General features: G+C 43.4%; 1 protein-coding gene across 1 annotated transcript in view; it reads left to right on the top strand.

Annotated features, from left to right (window-relative positions):
• The window catches only part of LOC306710565 (netrin receptor UNC5D-like), a gene marked incomplete at both ends in the record, with an annotated part of 146,270 nt that overhangs the window by 118,309 nt on the left and 10,895 nt on the right, over positions 1–17,066 (top strand). Inside the window, 7 exons of the mRNA XM_079179197.1 lie at positions 3,274–3,438; positions 3,769–3,801; positions 5,852–6,037; positions 11,249–11,398; positions 12,192–12,410; positions 13,243–13,327; positions 16,755–16,926. Of these exons, the coding sequence (XP_079035323.1) occupies positions 3,274–3,438; positions 3,769–3,801; positions 5,852–6,037; positions 11,249–11,398; positions 12,192–12,410; positions 13,243–13,327; positions 16,755–16,926 (1,010 nt within the window). The remainder of the gene's footprint in view (positions 1–3,273; positions 3,439–3,768; positions 3,802–5,851; positions 6,038–11,248; positions 11,399–12,191; positions 12,411–13,242; positions 13,328–16,754; positions 16,927–17,066) is intronic.

Raw genomic sequence — 17,066 nt, forward strand, 5'->3', positions numbered from 1 at the left:
AGCATTGCATGCACGAGATATGTCGTGAGATTCATTGTTTCTTGCATTAAAGGAATAGTGCGGAATTTTTGGCAAAATATTGATAATTATCACTCTTACTGTATATCTGCTTGTTAAATATTAAACTATAGCCAGCAGCCGCTTAACTTAGCTTAGCATACTGACTGGAAACGGGGGTAAACAGCTAGCATGGCTCCGTCCAAAGGTCACAAAATTGACTTACCGGTACTAAAGTTCACACATTAAAATCTTGTTTGATACATTGCACTGATTCTGTCTTCCTTGTCAAGTCTTTGCACGATAACGTACAGCGATATTGCACATATTGTACATGTTCTTTTGTGTATATACATATACTGTACATGTATTGGCCATGTAGTAGTACACATTTACTCGGAATTCAACTCTCTCATTGTACATACAGTACACAGAAATAGAGATACACCTTAAAACAAGGACTGACAACAAAGCTCATCGAGACTAAACATAAACATTAATGTACATACATTTATGTTATTATGTAGATACCAGTAGGTAAAAGAAGATAAATATATATATATATATAAACAATGCAATAAGGAGCAACAATATACAATGTCTAAAATTCTGAATGTTTCTATAAATTATCAACAATAATACAGTAATATACTGCAATGGTGCAGAGTGCAAATGCTGGAATAAATATTGAATGACTAATGTGTTTATTTCTTCATTTAGTGCTGCTTTATTCTACTTATTGACAATTTGATTGATTTCCAATTTAGAACATTTAACTGTTTTAATATACTTTCTGTTTGTGGAGCTGGCTACGCTGTATTGTATAATAACAATTAAGAGCCACCTTGAAACCTAGAATCCTATTTGTTTCATTTGTACAAAAACATAGTTTTACAGGGAGTTTTGCGCTGGAACTATTTATTTGAGGAACGCAGTCACTTTCTGGAATTTTGTCATCAACATTTCTAAGCTTGACCAAAAGAAAAGTGCGGCGCACAAACCCCCACAAGACCCCAACGTGTTGAATTTAGACCTCGGCCGTCGTGCAGAGTTGAGATGTTCAAAGCTGAGCTTTGGATCTGCTCGTAGTTAATCGTCTGCTGGCTCGAGCTTCATAACTCTTTGACAAGAAAGCAAATAAGCAAAACAGTGTATTCTTAAAGACTGTTTGGCAGCCCAACTCTCGGAATGTCAGCATGTCCTTGAATGCATCAGCGTGGAGACGTTTCTCTCTGCACCACAAATGCATCACCCAACAAGTATACAGGAAATGTAACAAAACATCCCGGCATCAAAATGGTGTCTGTGGCTGATTACTCAGGAGCGTTTAATGCCTCTGTAAGTAGATTTTAATACCTGCAATTAACAGAGAACAATGTTGTTCTTGAAGCTAGGAAATCAGTCTAAAAGCTTGAGGGACACTTTGCAGTTAGTGGACGTCTCCTTTCAACCGGTTACATTTCACCTGGAATGCATTGCACGTCTCCGCTGCTGATCATGACCGTCGTTTGTATCTGAAATCTAATGCGGTGGACCTTTTTAAAAAAAAAAAAATCAGCAAATGAAGAGAAAATGTACGGGAAATGGAGAGAGGCAAACAAACAGAAGAAGCTTAGGATGTGAGAGAAAGAGCAGAGCAGCAGTTCCAGTTATCAAAACTTCCGTGTAATCTCCTCTGCCTTTTTTTCGAGACAAGCCTAAATTTATGATTTCAACCACAGCATCAGCATAAAGGGAAATGCTCATCAGGTTTAAGAAGGGAAAAGTTATCAGTGGAAGCCAGTGCACTCCTCCAAACATTATCTCCTGGCTCCTTCTGAAGGATTCTCTTCTCCCGCATCTGAGTTTGAACATAAACAGGGAGCATTTGCGTTCAGATTAGCAGGAAGAAGGAAACCTTTAGAGTGTTTGGAGGTGGAAAGGAGGCTTGATGGAGTGTGGCATAAGCAGAGTGTCTTTGTGCTTCAAGTCAGCAAGGCGGCTCAACATTTTTTGGCACCCTGAGGTGGAAAAATGTTTTCGTGAAGTTAGCAGTGCAGCTGTTACCTTGGAAGTGTTTTCCCCATAAAGTTAGAGAACTGTTAAATGCATCAACACTTGCTCTTACTCACTAATTTGTGCACAGAAATGTTTTCACCTTTCGCCCCAAATCTTGTTGCCACCTCCGTGCATATGTTAGTGAATCAGAATCCTTCCTGTATATAAGGTGTAACATGGAGAACGCTGTGATGTTGTTGTGAGTAAAAAGGCACAATCATTCTCATTGGGTACATTTCCACAATCTCATGGCACATGAAATTGGTGGCAGTAGTCGGTCATTATAGGCCGGGGAGAGGCAACACGTGCCGCTAATAACAACCCAGCACGAGAGCTTTTCTTGGAAATTTTGAAGTACCCTCTCATCGGCCCGCCAAATTACCTCTTTCCCAGAACCCGACCCAGATTTCTTTCCCCACTCGCATTCTGCCGCACTACTCTGCCTCTGATTGGCTCGTACTTGTTGCCTTCTTCACAGAACGATGTCAACTCAGATGTGGATGGCAGCTTTCATATATATTATAACGTCCTGATTGTGGGAGGAAAAATATTCCTGTTTTTTCTTTTTTTAAATGTTGCTGTGCAGGTTGCTTTTATGGATGGAATAAATGTACAAATGGTGTCATGGTTCAACTTGATGTTAACCTTGTTGATGCACACAGATTAACAAGAACGTGTTTAAAAAATAGCACTTCATATTAAAAGGTTGCCGACAATAAAAACAATGACAACCAAAACTGTGACATTTCAATATGTACATTGTCAGATACTCCATTGTAAGCTCGGGGGTGTGACACTTTAATTCTTCTAATAAATGAGGACGAAACCTCCATAATTTCAACGTTGTTAATGAATGTAGTTTTACTATGCCAGGCACATGTGTGTGTTTACATTTTATAAGACAGTAGGGCGCTCATCATGTGTGCGTACGCATGCTCTGAGGAATTTCTACATATATTCCCGAACTTGTGCATAAAACATTCGAACACACTGTCTGTGAATGATGCTCAGTGTTTGATTCTTTTAGAAGTGTGAGCATCTTTGTCATATCAGATGAAGTGCTTCACCGCTGCATCTTCTTTATTCTTTTGTTCTTTGCCCGTGTGTTCGTTCCCACGTCGACGAGATGACAGCGTACTCCGACTGTGCTTTATGCACTTCAAGTATTTGTATGTGCAACCTCGTGTTCCTCACGTGCATCCTTTATGTTCTCAAACATCTGCGTCTGATCCCCCTCAGTGGACGGCGGCTGGGGAGAGTGGAGCGAGTGGTCGGTGTGCAGCTCGGACTGCGAGAGGCAGCGCAGCAGAGAGTGCACGGCTCCGGAGCCCAAACACGGAGGACGGCTGTGTGACGGGGTGGCGCTGGCTACGGACAACTGCACCGGCGGCCTCTGCACACAGAGTGGGTGACATCACCAAAGCATCTCCCTCCGCTCGCTTAGCGAGCAGAAAGAAAAACAAAAAGTTCAGCATCATTACTGTTCAGGCAACTGTGTCATTATAGATGTACTGTTCATAACTTTTGGCAGTGTGGGCTAGATCATGATCGTCATTATAATCATGCTCATTACCAGCTCCCTCATCCATCTTCATATTCAATCCACTCCACACACGTAACACGCTGTGCACAGGCATGGATGCGTGCGCACGTAGCAATTAAATCAGCGAAGACTAGCGGTTCAAAGTGGTCAAAGAGAAACTCTCAAATTCTGATGTTTCTCTGTCTTTGCAGATCGAAAGTTGCTACATGATGCTAAGCCACAGGGTGAGTTCCTCCTCAGCGTCCATTACTTGCTGTTATGTTGTTTTAACGATATCACTGTCTGCAGCCACGGCCAGGGAGAGTAATTCAGTTTAGGAAAATGACCGGATAATACTTGATATTGATTGGCTGGAAGATGTTCACTGTTTTCATATATCCTCACTGCTCTCATTTAGCATCCTCCTTATACATTACTTAATACCTTTCAGCCGTCATCGTCCAATATTAGCGGGAGTTGTAAAGTAACACGAAGTCCATGTCTGTGTGACAGCACAATGTTTTTATTGAGGACCCTCACACACTAATACTGTGGCAGGAAGCGAGAGCAATGTGTCCGAATGGTGCTTCAGCCGAGCATATCGGTCATTTTACCCAAACAGGGCAGATCGCCACGAAATAGGAAACAATACTTTGTATTTTGATAAGTGGAAAGCAGCCATGGATAAATCTCTCTGCCAGCTGTGGTTATGAAAACCAACACACTCCGCGTGACTCATTGCACTTAGAATAGAGGCGAGTGTTATTTCAGATACAGATGTTCTGACGGACAAGTAATATACGAGATGTATGAATAATAAGTAGGAAATACAATATAGCATATGTGTTGTGACTGTTGTGTCATGTAGAGTACACGTTTCTGAACCGAAGCGATGGTTAGCGAGTGTTTTCTTCACCCTTGGCGACCATTTTCACTCCATTTACAATAACATCTCGTATGTTGGATCATATCACTTGAAGCTGCAGCTTGTAACTTTTACGAAAATAACTTTTTGTCACCATATCCTGACAGCTCTACATGAGACACATCATCAGTATAAGAACCAGGTTCCTCTGCCTCCCCTCAGGGCCCTTAGGGCCCCTCGTGGCATTGTCAAGATTCCACCGACAACCGATAGGATCCGAGCCGTGTCTGACGCCGCCGTCAATCACCGCTCGTGAATTCTGATCAATCTGTCAAACTAGGCGGCGCTGATCAAATATGAATCAAGATAAAAATACATTTACTCCTGTATTGTTGAAACAAACATTGTGCGGTTAAATTGTATTGTGTAGGCACAATTATTATGAAGAACAGTTTAAACAGTTTCTAACTTTATATATATATATATATATCCTAACTTTTTAATACGTATGTCCGAATGTACCGTACATTTCCACTAATACCTTTAAAGAATGAATACACCAGGTAGAGCTTTGTGTCTGTGACTCAATGGCTTCATGCATTATTGCTCTCTAGGGTTAAGGGGCCGTTTATGTGTGTTACTGCCGCGTACTCTGCACCTACAGAGCCACATGCACATTTCGTCCTTACTTGTCCTTTAACTCAAGTTACGTATATTTGTTTGTCAGAAACGGGGGAAAGAATGCAACCACGCTGCCAAAACTTCCCAAGCCCCCAATTAACCTGCTACTGGAGCAGTTAATGCCGCTTTGCATATTTTGTCAATTCCTCCTCATTTGAGCTTCGGGCTACTTAGAGGATTTCTCAGCATGTCCTGTTTTCAGCGCAGATCTCATTATCTTTCGAGAACATGCTAGCAGCCCCCTTTATTTTACCGCTCGTTCTTCTTCCTCTTCGAGGAGTCGGACGCCGCTGCACTGGTGGGACAGTAATCATTGCCGATGAGCTAATTTAATGAATTGGTTTTGTCACATTATCCCAGTGGAACGCGCAGAGCGCCTCCAACACCAGAGCCAAGCAGTGTTTGAAATGACAGTCAGGTGCTGGGTTGATTATAATCGCCTTCCTTCCGAGGTTCCTCATTAGTGGCTTTAACGCTACACGATGGAACAATGAAGCTGTGCATCAGGAAGCACGGCAGACGAGGAAAAGGTGCTGAAGTAGTTTTCAACCAGGGGTAGACTTGCCTCCTGTGAAAGACTCTCATAACTTCAACTCAGCTGATGTTCCTCAGCAACACAGATTTTCACTTTATTCTGGGAGGAAATGTCTCCCTGCTTTCCTAATTACACACAGTTACACACTTAGACAGCAAAAATCTCTCTCTCTCTCTCTTACTCTCTCTCTTACTCTCACTCTTATTTTTCCAAGGTGTGGAGAGCAGCAGTGACGTGGCCTTGTACTCGGGCCTTGCTGCGGGGGTGGTGACAGTGGTGCTGCTGATCATCGCCGTCACTCTCTACCGACGGAGCCAGAGTGAGTACGGCGTCGACGTCATCGACTCCTCCGCCCTCACCGGGGGCTTCCAGTCCTTCAGCTTCAAGACCTCTCGTCAAGGTGAGCCACTGAGTGTCTTGCAGATCCAATTTACACCCACACGTTGTGCCTTGCGATGCTAAATCCTTCGGCGCACATTGCTTCCGACCGTCGGCGGAGGTTTCAGGGTGGCGGGGGGGGAGAGGGGGGGAACGATGGAAAGCCGGCACAAAGTAATGTTTGGCAGCACACATATCAGTCCGGCTTGCTTGATTTATGGTTGTGTTGTTTAAGCACAATGCTGCAGACAGAATTAAGTAAGTAGGTTTTAATCAAATGGAGATGTTTTAATTATATCTTTCAACGGTAAAGGTAAATAAGAAAACGTCTAGTTTAAAGGAGCAGTGTGTAGGATTTAAAAAAAAAAACAGTCAATCAGCCTCGGCATCCAGACAGCTGGCTGTGTTTACCTTTGTGTTTTGGCACAATTATATAAAGCGTATTATACAACGACTTCCAGCCGACGCTTTGAAGCACTGGTCGTATTCATTCGATCACACAATACAGCAGTGTTCGTTGCAGACACACCTGGTGGAGATCTTTCCTCTTATATTCTGCAAATAAATCCCACTTAATCCTACACACCGTCCCTTTAAGGAGTGGACACGTTTGTTTTGAAAGTAACGGCAACTGTTGGTTTCTTTAAAAATGATCAACCGGACTCATTTTACTGTCAGTGTCAAAAACGTTACTGTGTACTCTTTTTACTTTTACTAAAACAAAACTGGGCTCCAAAGAAAACAAAGCAAAGTGAGTTTGAAATAAAAAAGAGGAAAAGAGTGAGACTTCCTGTGGGGTAAAGAACTTTCCCATCTTTTCCATCCACCCTCAGTTATTCAAACCACTGCTAACATAATGATGCGATATTTAACGGAGGTTCCTCAATGCTTCCTGTAATATTCCCCACTGATAATCTGATAGAGGTTGGAACGTATCCTGAGGAGGACATCTTTGATATTTCACTGCATACATTCTGAATATGCAGCGTATTAAGTTGTGTGGATAATTTGCCTGGTGCCATGTTGGCTGATTTGATTTATTCATTAGCATATGCACGCTGTTTGACTCATGCATAATCACACTCAGCACACCCCCGTAAATTAGAGAGTCGGGTTGATACGTTTCAATACAAACACTTTACGGCTCGCTTGCATGTTAACACCTGTCACTCCTGCTGCTGTATGATAGCTGCAGGTATTTAATAAGGCCTGACAGCTGTGGGTGATAACATTGGTTCAGTTATTTTTGCTCAGCAGAAACTCGTGTGTTTTGATTTGCATTGAAAAGAAATGTTTTTATTAAATAGCTCAACATACATGAAAGGAGTGTATGTGATTTAGAAGAGCCTCTTCACCATCTAAAGGTAAAGAAAAGGATTCTTTGCACTTGACTTTGCAATAAGAGGTTGTTAAAGAGCAGTTAAAAACAGGTACTGAAATTGCTCTCCGCCACGTAATTTGCATAAATATAACCCCAGCTGCGGCGCTACATCCACCTTGACACAAGGGGGTCCATTTGGATTCCCGAAATGACCAAACAGGCTCAAGCACACAAAAAAAGCGGTCCTGCTTCCAATAAAAATGGCATTTAAAAACTTTAAACTTTAAAACAGTTGGATGATGAAAACAGTCCCCCATTCCTCTTTAAGAGCACGCAGCTCTTTTAGCGGCGCAGCAAACCAAATGAAGGTTGCCACATCTGTCCAGAAACACACATGAAAATCGACCTCTGCATCTAACCCGTTAGTAGCGGAGCACCTCGGGGTTAAACGGGGACTGAATCGCCAACCGTCTAGTGAAATGACACCATTCCACGGACCGCCCCCATTTGGATCACATTCGCCATGAACATGCAGCATTAAGTGTCTTTGCATAAGTTATTCATTTCTTTATCCATCTACCTTTGTTGTGTATTGACTGTGTTATTAATACGTCAGTCTGGTGATCGAAGTCAAGAATATGAGGATGAGGTTGATTTGATCTTCATAGAACAACAAAATGAAAAGTGGCTTTCTGTCTGCAATCATGCTATTCTAATTATTGTGATGATTCAAAGGACCCTGAAAACCCGTTGAAATTCAAATCAGGTCTGCAGTTTTTCCTGGTATTACAGTGAGTTGGCATTATAATATAAATGAAGTGTCAGTCTCCTCCAAACGCAAGAACTACGCACGAATGCAGAAGGGAGACCGGGTCTCATTTTTCACAGATGAAAAGAAATATACAGCAAACAGCCACACTTTAACACACGGAGACCAGAAGATACAAGATGTTGTTCTGCTCCTATTCCACTCAAATACTGTAGATGTGCTCACATATTAATGACATTTCATGTAGTGTAAAATACCGAACATGCATGCAAGCCATACCGTCTTTTGTTTATTTGCATTAATTTGTATACATGCGTGAATTATGCATACATTTCCTTGTAAGTTGAGATAACTACATCAATTATTAAAATGCTTTAGGGCCCAAAGTGACTGGATTTAATTTTTATGTTTGTTTACTTGAGCCTTCTGGAGATTCGTACTGTCTGTGCTGTAGTGCAGTACATTTCTATTTATTTATTTAACCTTTATTTAACCAGGAGAGTCCCATTGAGATTAAAAATCTCTTTTTCAAGGGAGACCTGGCCAAGACGGGCAGCAGCATCAGAGACACATAGTTACAGACAGAAAACACAGAACAAGACAAGTTAAAAGAAACTAAAAGTTAAGAGAGTAACGAAACCGAAGTTTATTTAAAAAACATTTACATTTTTGGGAACCTGCCTCTATTGCTTTCAATTTTGATTTAAAAGCAGTAAATGGTATCAGTTCTTTAAGTTTTAAGTCATTTTGCAACATATTCCATTTGCATACATGTCCAATAGCATACAGTCTTCATCTATGAAGCACAACGTGCATTTATTACTTTATTTCAAACATCAGTATAAATAAAGCAACAAACCTTCCCTGGAAACGTATAGGCACACTTTGGGCTCTAAACCATTTAAAAATGTAACTCTTCTCTATTATTACTCTGACCTTCTGTGGTGCCATAACTTTAGCAAAATATTAACCAAGAGGTGCGTCATCGGGGTATTGAGTCAGTTTGTGGCGTTATCGGTTGTTTTTGGCATTATCTCGCATTCAACAAAACTCCAATTAATTATTCACGATTCAAAATTAAAAATGTAATTTACTAGTGTTTGATTTCTTTTTATTGTTGTTTCAGCCGGCTCCCGAATGGAGCATTTGTGGCCCCGTGTTTCCAAAAAGCTCCGAAGCGTGGTGTGTTTTTCGCCCAACAGATTGAGGCATATTTTTACAAGGCTGGCATTATGGGTCGCCACAGCAACAGCTCTCAGCAGGGCATAATAAAGTTCATTTTGATAACACAGCAGGAGCCGGGGAACGCTTTAATCTTGGTCCCCGTTCTCCTTGATGGAGGGGGGCAAAAAAAAAAATCAGCCGAACCCCCCCGTCGAATCCAACGCGCCCTCCCCTCCTCTACGCTGCAGCCTTGCTCCAGTACACACCGCTACAGACGTTAGACACAGATTTTCATTTCTCTGCTCTCTTGCAATCACGTCCTTGATCATGAGTCACTCCGACAGCAGCTCGCCCAATTCCCAGCAAAATAAATCGTCAATGAGCGTTGCTTTGCTCATTAAGAGAATCCACGCTGTTTACTTAACCGTGTATATTCCGTCGTCATTTCATGCTCGCTGAAACAGCTGTCAACAAGTCATTCATTACGGACGTATTTCACCTCACAATAAACAGATTTGTCTTCTCTATAATAGCTTGTCTTTGTTTCTTTCTGTGTTTCCTAATTGATCCACAAGGTATACAGTGATTTTATATCAGTACAATGTACATTTTCTTTACTTAAAATTGAGTTGAACCTTTATTTACTCACGATAAATTGTCCCATTGAGATTCATTTGTTTTCTGTTTTCCAAGGGAGTCCCGGCCAAGACGGCAGCACAAAATGTGGCGGTTACACTCGTCTCTTCAATGCAACTTTTGTCATCCGATCATTGCCAGGACACATTAATAACTGCCAAGTCCGTAAGCTCCGAGATCGGATCTCGCTTGCATTGGGGATCCGATCAGCCGGACCACGTGCTGAGGTGTTTTTTATGACTACAAAATATATTCATCCGGCAGGGCGCCACGAGCGGAACAGAGTTCCCATCTGGCGCGTCCGATCACAAAAGTCGCATTGAAAAAGACAAGTGTAACCAGGGCCAATGTTTCACACGTTAAAGCACAACGAAGAGACTCAATTCAAAAACCAGAGGAAACAGACTTAAAAACAAAACGGAAAACAACATAGAAGTTCCACATAAAAGAGGAAAACAACTTTAAACAGCTAATTGAATCCACCAGTGAACCGTTCACGAACAGGGAAAGTACAATCAAGTGTTCGAACAGTCCTTAATCCTGTTTTTAAAATCGTGCGTGCTTATTTAATAATCTACTTTAAAGTGTCTCCGTGGCTTAAATCAAGATGAGGGTGCAAAAAAAACAGTGCGGGTTCAAGGAATGACCATCATTCGTCCGCATGACGGAAGGTCGCAGTTACTGATAGTTTCGGGAGTCGGTGGAGAACACAGATAAGGAGGCGGTTTGTGTAATATATTACCTCATAAAGAAAAATGCACCGGTGTTCCATTCTAATGGTTGAACAAGGAAGACAAACCAACGTTCTCATATAAACAGCAATGATGTGAGACACTGAATCTAACATTTTCAAGAAAGATGAACATGCATACGTACAAATGGCCACAGCGTGTGACTGATTCAGTGATGTGGTGCACCGGCTGTAGCATAGCAACACCCTCACATCCGCCTGCACCTCCTGGAGTTGGAAATGTAAAGAAAACTGTGACTATTAATATAATAAACTCTGACCATGAATCTGCAATCAAATTCAGTGGTGATATTCCAGATACAACCCAGGTGTTGATATGTGCCAGTTGTCACATTTAATTGAGACATTGGCACGATAAAGTGTTTGCCACACCTGTTTCCAAGGTGTTAATGTTACAGCTAAAGTCACAGGTGGATGAAAACGACGTGCCGTGACATGTTTTAGGTTGAATTGTTGCTGATTGAGGCAAATTTAGTGGATTGCAAACTGCAGCCTCGACGCTATAAGTCGTAAAATCCTTCACACGGCACCTTTTAAAGATGTGTAATTATTGACAGTAATATGCGTTTTTCTCTTTTTGTGTGTTTTTCAGCAAACCCCCTGCTTATTAATTCATCCATGCAGCCCGATCTGACAGTGTCGCGTACCTACACCAGCCCCATGTGTTTTCAGGACTCCATTGACAAGGAGCTGATGGCCGAGCGCTCCCTCCTTGACCCGTTGCCTGATCTCAAAGTCAAAGGTCAGACAATAGAAGTGTCTTGAAAGCGTGTGGTGGTCAACTACTTTTGGAAAGGCAAGAATTACAGAGCAGTGTAGAGTTCCTGCTGTTGCAGTCAGGAGGATAATCCATCTTGCTTTGAACCTGCTTCGAGGCAAATCTCTAAGACAGCCGCCACACAAAGAGAAATGGTCATCCCCCTTGAAGGGCATCGCGAATTGACCATTCGCTAAGCCGCGTCCTCCGTAGTTACTGTTGCAACGCTTGTCAAGCTTTCCGTTGTTGCGCAGGCACATCGAGTTTACAGTGATAGAGATTTGCCGCTCTAAACGGGTCCTTGACAGAGACAAAGGTACACAAAAAGCAGCCTTCTCGTCTCCGGCAGCCATCTGTTCGGCTTGCTGAAATATCAACTGTAAAAAAAAGAAAACGTTTAGAAAAGTCAAAAATTTCAATGCGACAAACTTTAATCGAGTTGAACTTAATTCCTCATGTTTGGGCTTTGAGTTCATCCAGCTTAGAATTTGTTCTCATGAGTACTCCAGTTAAAGTCGCTCCATTCTCTTAACGTAATGGATGTTTGTGCTGTATGCACTTGGTGTTTTCAGTAAGTTATTGAATTTCATTTCGTTTGATGTGTTTGCAGGTGATTTGTGAGAATAATCGGCTTTCATACAACTCAAATCAGGAAGTGCACACCGATCTCCATCCCTGTTTTCATTTTGATCAGAGAGAAGACCGTTTAACTCCTCTGAGTTTGTATTGTATAATTGGTCTAATGTTTATGATCTGAGTTATTTCCTTGTGTCTCTAGGGGTGGCAGAAAGGGCAGAGTACCACGTCATGTCCCACCCGCAGACATTTCCACGGGGCCTGGCTCCAGACTACAGAGGGGTTGCAGTCGGGACGACGCTGGGCCGAAGAGGCAACAACCTCTTCACTCCGCAGGTCTCTCTGACTCCCAGCAGGCCTCTCCACAGAGCGACCGCGGTGTTTGGTCACGCGGGAGGCCGACTGGTGGTACCGAACACAGGTGAGCGACGGGGCAAATCGAATTTGATACGTTCCCCGTGTGCGAACTGAAACTCATTCGACGTAAAACTAGAAATCACGGAGAAGCTGAAATTACCACATTTTCGAAACTAGAGCAAAGCTGATACAGGGAATGTTATATTAAATTTTCATGCTGTTTGACCTTGTCAGCATTGGCCTACAGCGAATGTGTGGAAATGTCTTTGATCGACCAAGTAACACGAACATGAATATACTCTTTACTGAAGTAAGAAACCGACCTCTGCGTCCTGACAAACCCTTCAACATGTCTCAGCGTATGGAAGCTTTCTCTCGCCCTAGTAAATCCAAAATTGTTTGGGTTTTAATGGATGAATTAATTTAAAAAGCATTTTCAGCTTTAGCATTTTAAAGAACACACTGTACGCTATGAAGATAATGTTAACGAGCGCATGTGATGTCAGCCCGTGATGCTCCATCTACCACATTATTCAGGCAGCTCTTTTTCGTGGCCTACATTCATCATCCTGTCCCCCGAGGGCCTTTAAACTGCAGTGTAGATTGGCAGTAATTGTTTATCATACAGTACAATATTGTGTACGTGTGTGTGTGTATCTAAGAAACGGACCGTGTAGGTGTGTGTGTGTGTCTGCGACAAAGAGACTGCTGGCAGCATTGATTCACAAGGCCTTCGGGACTTGCTTCCATCACCTCTCTGGCTGTCACCTTTAGTAAAGACGCCCGACAGCCGGGCAGCTGTATGTGTGTGTGTGTGTGTGTGTGTGTGTGTGTGTGTGTGTGTGTGTGTCTGGCTGTTGGTTGATCAGTTTTTGCATGCCTGCTCTTCTCTGCAGGTATAAGCCTGTTGGTGCCGCACGGGGGGATCGCAGAAGACACTACCTGGGAAACGTACATGATCATCAACCAGGAGGACAGCAGGTGAGGGACTCTCACCGAGGCGGCGCAGTCTGCTTCATAGGCCGCTCTCTTTTAATCTTCCAACCCGTCACGCCGCATCTCTCATCTCTCTTCTCCCACGACACGCCGTCGCCACCTCTCTTTGTCAAACATGCACTACAAACAGACACACACGCACACGCTGATCCTTTCACACGGAGAATGCGCGGGCCCCGTGTACAGTACACATACAGACATGCACCCGCCCCGGCATGGGGTCCTTGCTCATCTCGCAGTCACTGCAGGGGAGGACACGACGTGTCGCGAATACATCGGCAGCTGCAAACAGATTGCATCGCTGCCTTAAGCAACTGTCTCGGCAGAGACGGATAACACTCCGTGACTCTGCTAGCCTGTTTTGTGTTTTTTAAGAGGCACCTGTTACAATATCGCTCCTCCGTCGTGACTGGTTGGAGAGGTGAATATTGCGAACTCTGTAAAGTCATAGTGATACTGACAAGGCATTTGGCTGTCGCCTGCCGGCGGCGGGATTCTATTTCTGTAACGTTGACGTCGAGATTTTCCCACAAAGCTATTACTTGAGGAGAAAAATGGCGTGATAGATAAGAAACGTTTGAAAAGGGGGTGTAATACCTTTGACTTCAGCGCCTCAAAGGGTATCTGACAACCAGAAGTCAGTTTTTTGGACGTGTTCTTGATTTATGGCAGACAGTATCAATGTGTCAGCTTGTCTGTGTGAAAAGCCCCGCGAGCGAGATATTGCCTCAACAACACGGCTAACGCCTGTGCCTCTAAAATAAATTTGATTTCTGCTTCTGAGGGAGAATCAAAAGTGACATTTATTGGCATATGAAATCCGACCGTCAGCTCAGCACACCTCCGCTCACCCCTTAAGTGCCGAGGGTCATCGAGGTAAAGATACAGATCAGAGGTCACCTCTAGGTTGTGGCTCGGAGCCCGGTTAGCGGGCCGGTTATACACTCCCCTGCCTCCGAGTCTCCCCCGATTCAGCCAAGCTGCTGCCCTCCAGCCTGCTGCTCTGCTCTGATAAGCCTGATGCTGTTTACTTCTCTGGCTGCCGTTTAAGAAGCCGCGGGATTGCCGTACACCGCTGAGCTGTCACTCAAAGCCTATCTTCTGACAGCCACAGAGTCCGGGGGAGAAATTGGATCCTTTCTTCCCATTCAAACTCGGCCATCTACATAAGACGACGCTTTCCTCGCGCAAAGAATTGGAATCGATCAGCTCTGGCTCGGATTCAGGTGTTTGCGAGAGCTCTCGTCCGTCCGTCCGTCCGTCCTCTGGGCTTTTTACGAGGTTGTTCTGTGGGGGATCTTCTCCAGCTCAGCGGCGAGCAGTATCAGCCTCATTTCTTTTTTGAATCATACTTTGCAGGGAAGCACCAATTACTAGTGCCTCAAACTTTTCTTCCTTTTAATATTTTGGTTGGTGGCTGCTTTTGAAGTCACGCTATATGTACCGTCCTGTTACTATCAACTGAGTTGACCAACTTTATTTAGTTTGAATACTTTACAAAGCCTCTTGAAGCCACATACTCCACCTAAAGCTTCTCTATTCGACATTCAGAGCATGAATATAGCAGCAAACAGCGATTTTCAATCTTTAAGATATAGTGGAATAATGTTTACCTGAGCAGAGAATGAAGACGCTCTCCGTTGTTTACTTTTCTTTTAGTGCATTTTAAGGGCCTTTTCACACAGAAAGCGTCGACACTGCGCTCTGAAACCCATTATTTCCGATGACTTGTGCGGCACCACAATGGCGTTTTGTTCTTGTTTTTATTTTGGTGAACTGACCCTTTAAGTATAAATATGAACTTCACTATAAGATTCCAACTTAGTTTGCAATGTTTTCAAACCCTGACTTCATACTTCAGTGAAAGCCTGAGAGACCGACTGTCGAACACTAATGAGGCGTTTGTCAAAATGAATGTCACGCTGGATGCTTGTATGTTCTGCACAAATGAGTCAAGACTTAACTAATAGCCGCGGCCTATTATCTAAACATTAACCGTCATCCTGGAGAGATCCTTCTTTGTTCTCATAACCACAATCAGAGATGCTAAATATCCATCTTTAATCTGTGCTCACAGGCAATCTGGCTAATTATCATCGTCTCAGCAGCAGGTAACCTTGGTTTCCTCTGAGCCCGGGGCTGATTAGCACAAAAGTGCAGCTGCAGGGCCACGGCGCTGTCTGGATGCGTGATATTATTTTTAGACAGCAGATCTTGAACTCTTAATTATTTTGATTTGGTAACATTACAATAACAAAGTTTCACACAATTCTCTGCACCACAAACTGTTAACACAGCTGGAGCCAAAAGCAACTCAACAACACTGCGTGGGAGCGTTACCCTGCACACACACACACACACACACACACGCACACACATACACACACGCACGCTCGTACAGCAACCCTCACCTTTCAACCTCCGTGTTATTCCTAAAACAGCAGCCATTCATCTTACAGGTTATTGTTTCAAGGATGGAAACAACTTGAAAATCCTCCAGTAGAAATGGTGTTTTATGAGTTTGAAGATTTAAAAAAATAACTAAAATAAATAGAATCAAAATGAATATTGGGAAATTAATTGGAATTAGAATGGTATTGAGACACAGCTCTATACTTGGTCATACACAGTGGAACTGTGTTTACGTGTCAACATGAGAAGTGTGACCTATAAAAATGATACTTCTCACTCTGTTGGTGTTTCCTGTGTTCGTGTGCACACTCGTGTGGGTCCACGCACACTTTATACATCCGTGATGCATCTGTGCCTGCATGTCAGACTGTGTCCCCGCTGCAATGGCGTTAATGACGTTTGAGAAATATCCACGCTGCCCCAGTGACAACAGCAGCAGCAGCATCGTGTCCCGTATATGTGAGGTGTCCAGCCGGGCCAGCTGCATGACTGATGGTGGTCCCATTGATTGCTCTCAGTCTTCAGGGCTTCCAGCCAAGATTGGGCCCCTGGCCAAGAGCAGCTTGGCCCAGCTAATCTGTCACCGGGCCCGGCCAGAGCAGGCTTCATAAGCTCCATCGACCCACAAAGCTCACACGCTGTGTGCTAAAGCCTGTCCTCCCTAGCCCCACTGTCCATTAGTCTTGGTGCTTTAATCTTCCTCTATCTGTGTGTCTGTGTGTCAGCTAGTCAGGGATTGATTCATTATGCGTGTCCAAGGATTTGAGTTGACTTTGTTCATAGGCAAAGGGTCCTGCACCCTGCTAGCTGAATGCTTGTTTAAGCAGTGATTCATTAGCTGTGATGTTTGTGGTCTTCATTTTCATACTGTCTTGAAACCCTTTTTTGGTGTTTTTAAACCCAGAGAAATATAAATTAGCTTTTTTTTCTCATACATGTTTGTGGTTTCATGATATTTGTCATTTTAGTTTGAGCCTTCACTTCACCTCTGTGTGTGCAGTACTGTGTCCGAGGACGGGCCGGAGATCTTCTTGAGCCCCGCGGTCACGTATGGCCCACCGGGCCTCGACCTGTCCTGTCCCGTAGCCATGACCGTGGCCCATTGTGCGGAGGTTGCCGCCGATAATTGGACCATCCGGCTAAAGAGACAAATGCAGGACAACAAGTGGGAGGTGAGCAATTCTCTATTAAACTTCAGCTGTTGTTATCGGGGCCCCAAGTTCTCTGCTGTAACATCAGTGCAGAATGTTAACAAGTGTGAACACACAACTTTCACCAGCGGCCAGAATATCAAAAACGATCTGATAAAGCT

The sequence above is a fragment of the Pholis gunnellus genome, assembly GCF_910591455.1.
Source record: "Pholis gunnellus genome assembly, chromosome: 18".
NCBI classification, from domain to species: domain Eukaryota; kingdom Metazoa; phylum Chordata; class Actinopteri; order Perciformes; family Pholidae; genus Pholis; species Pholis gunnellus.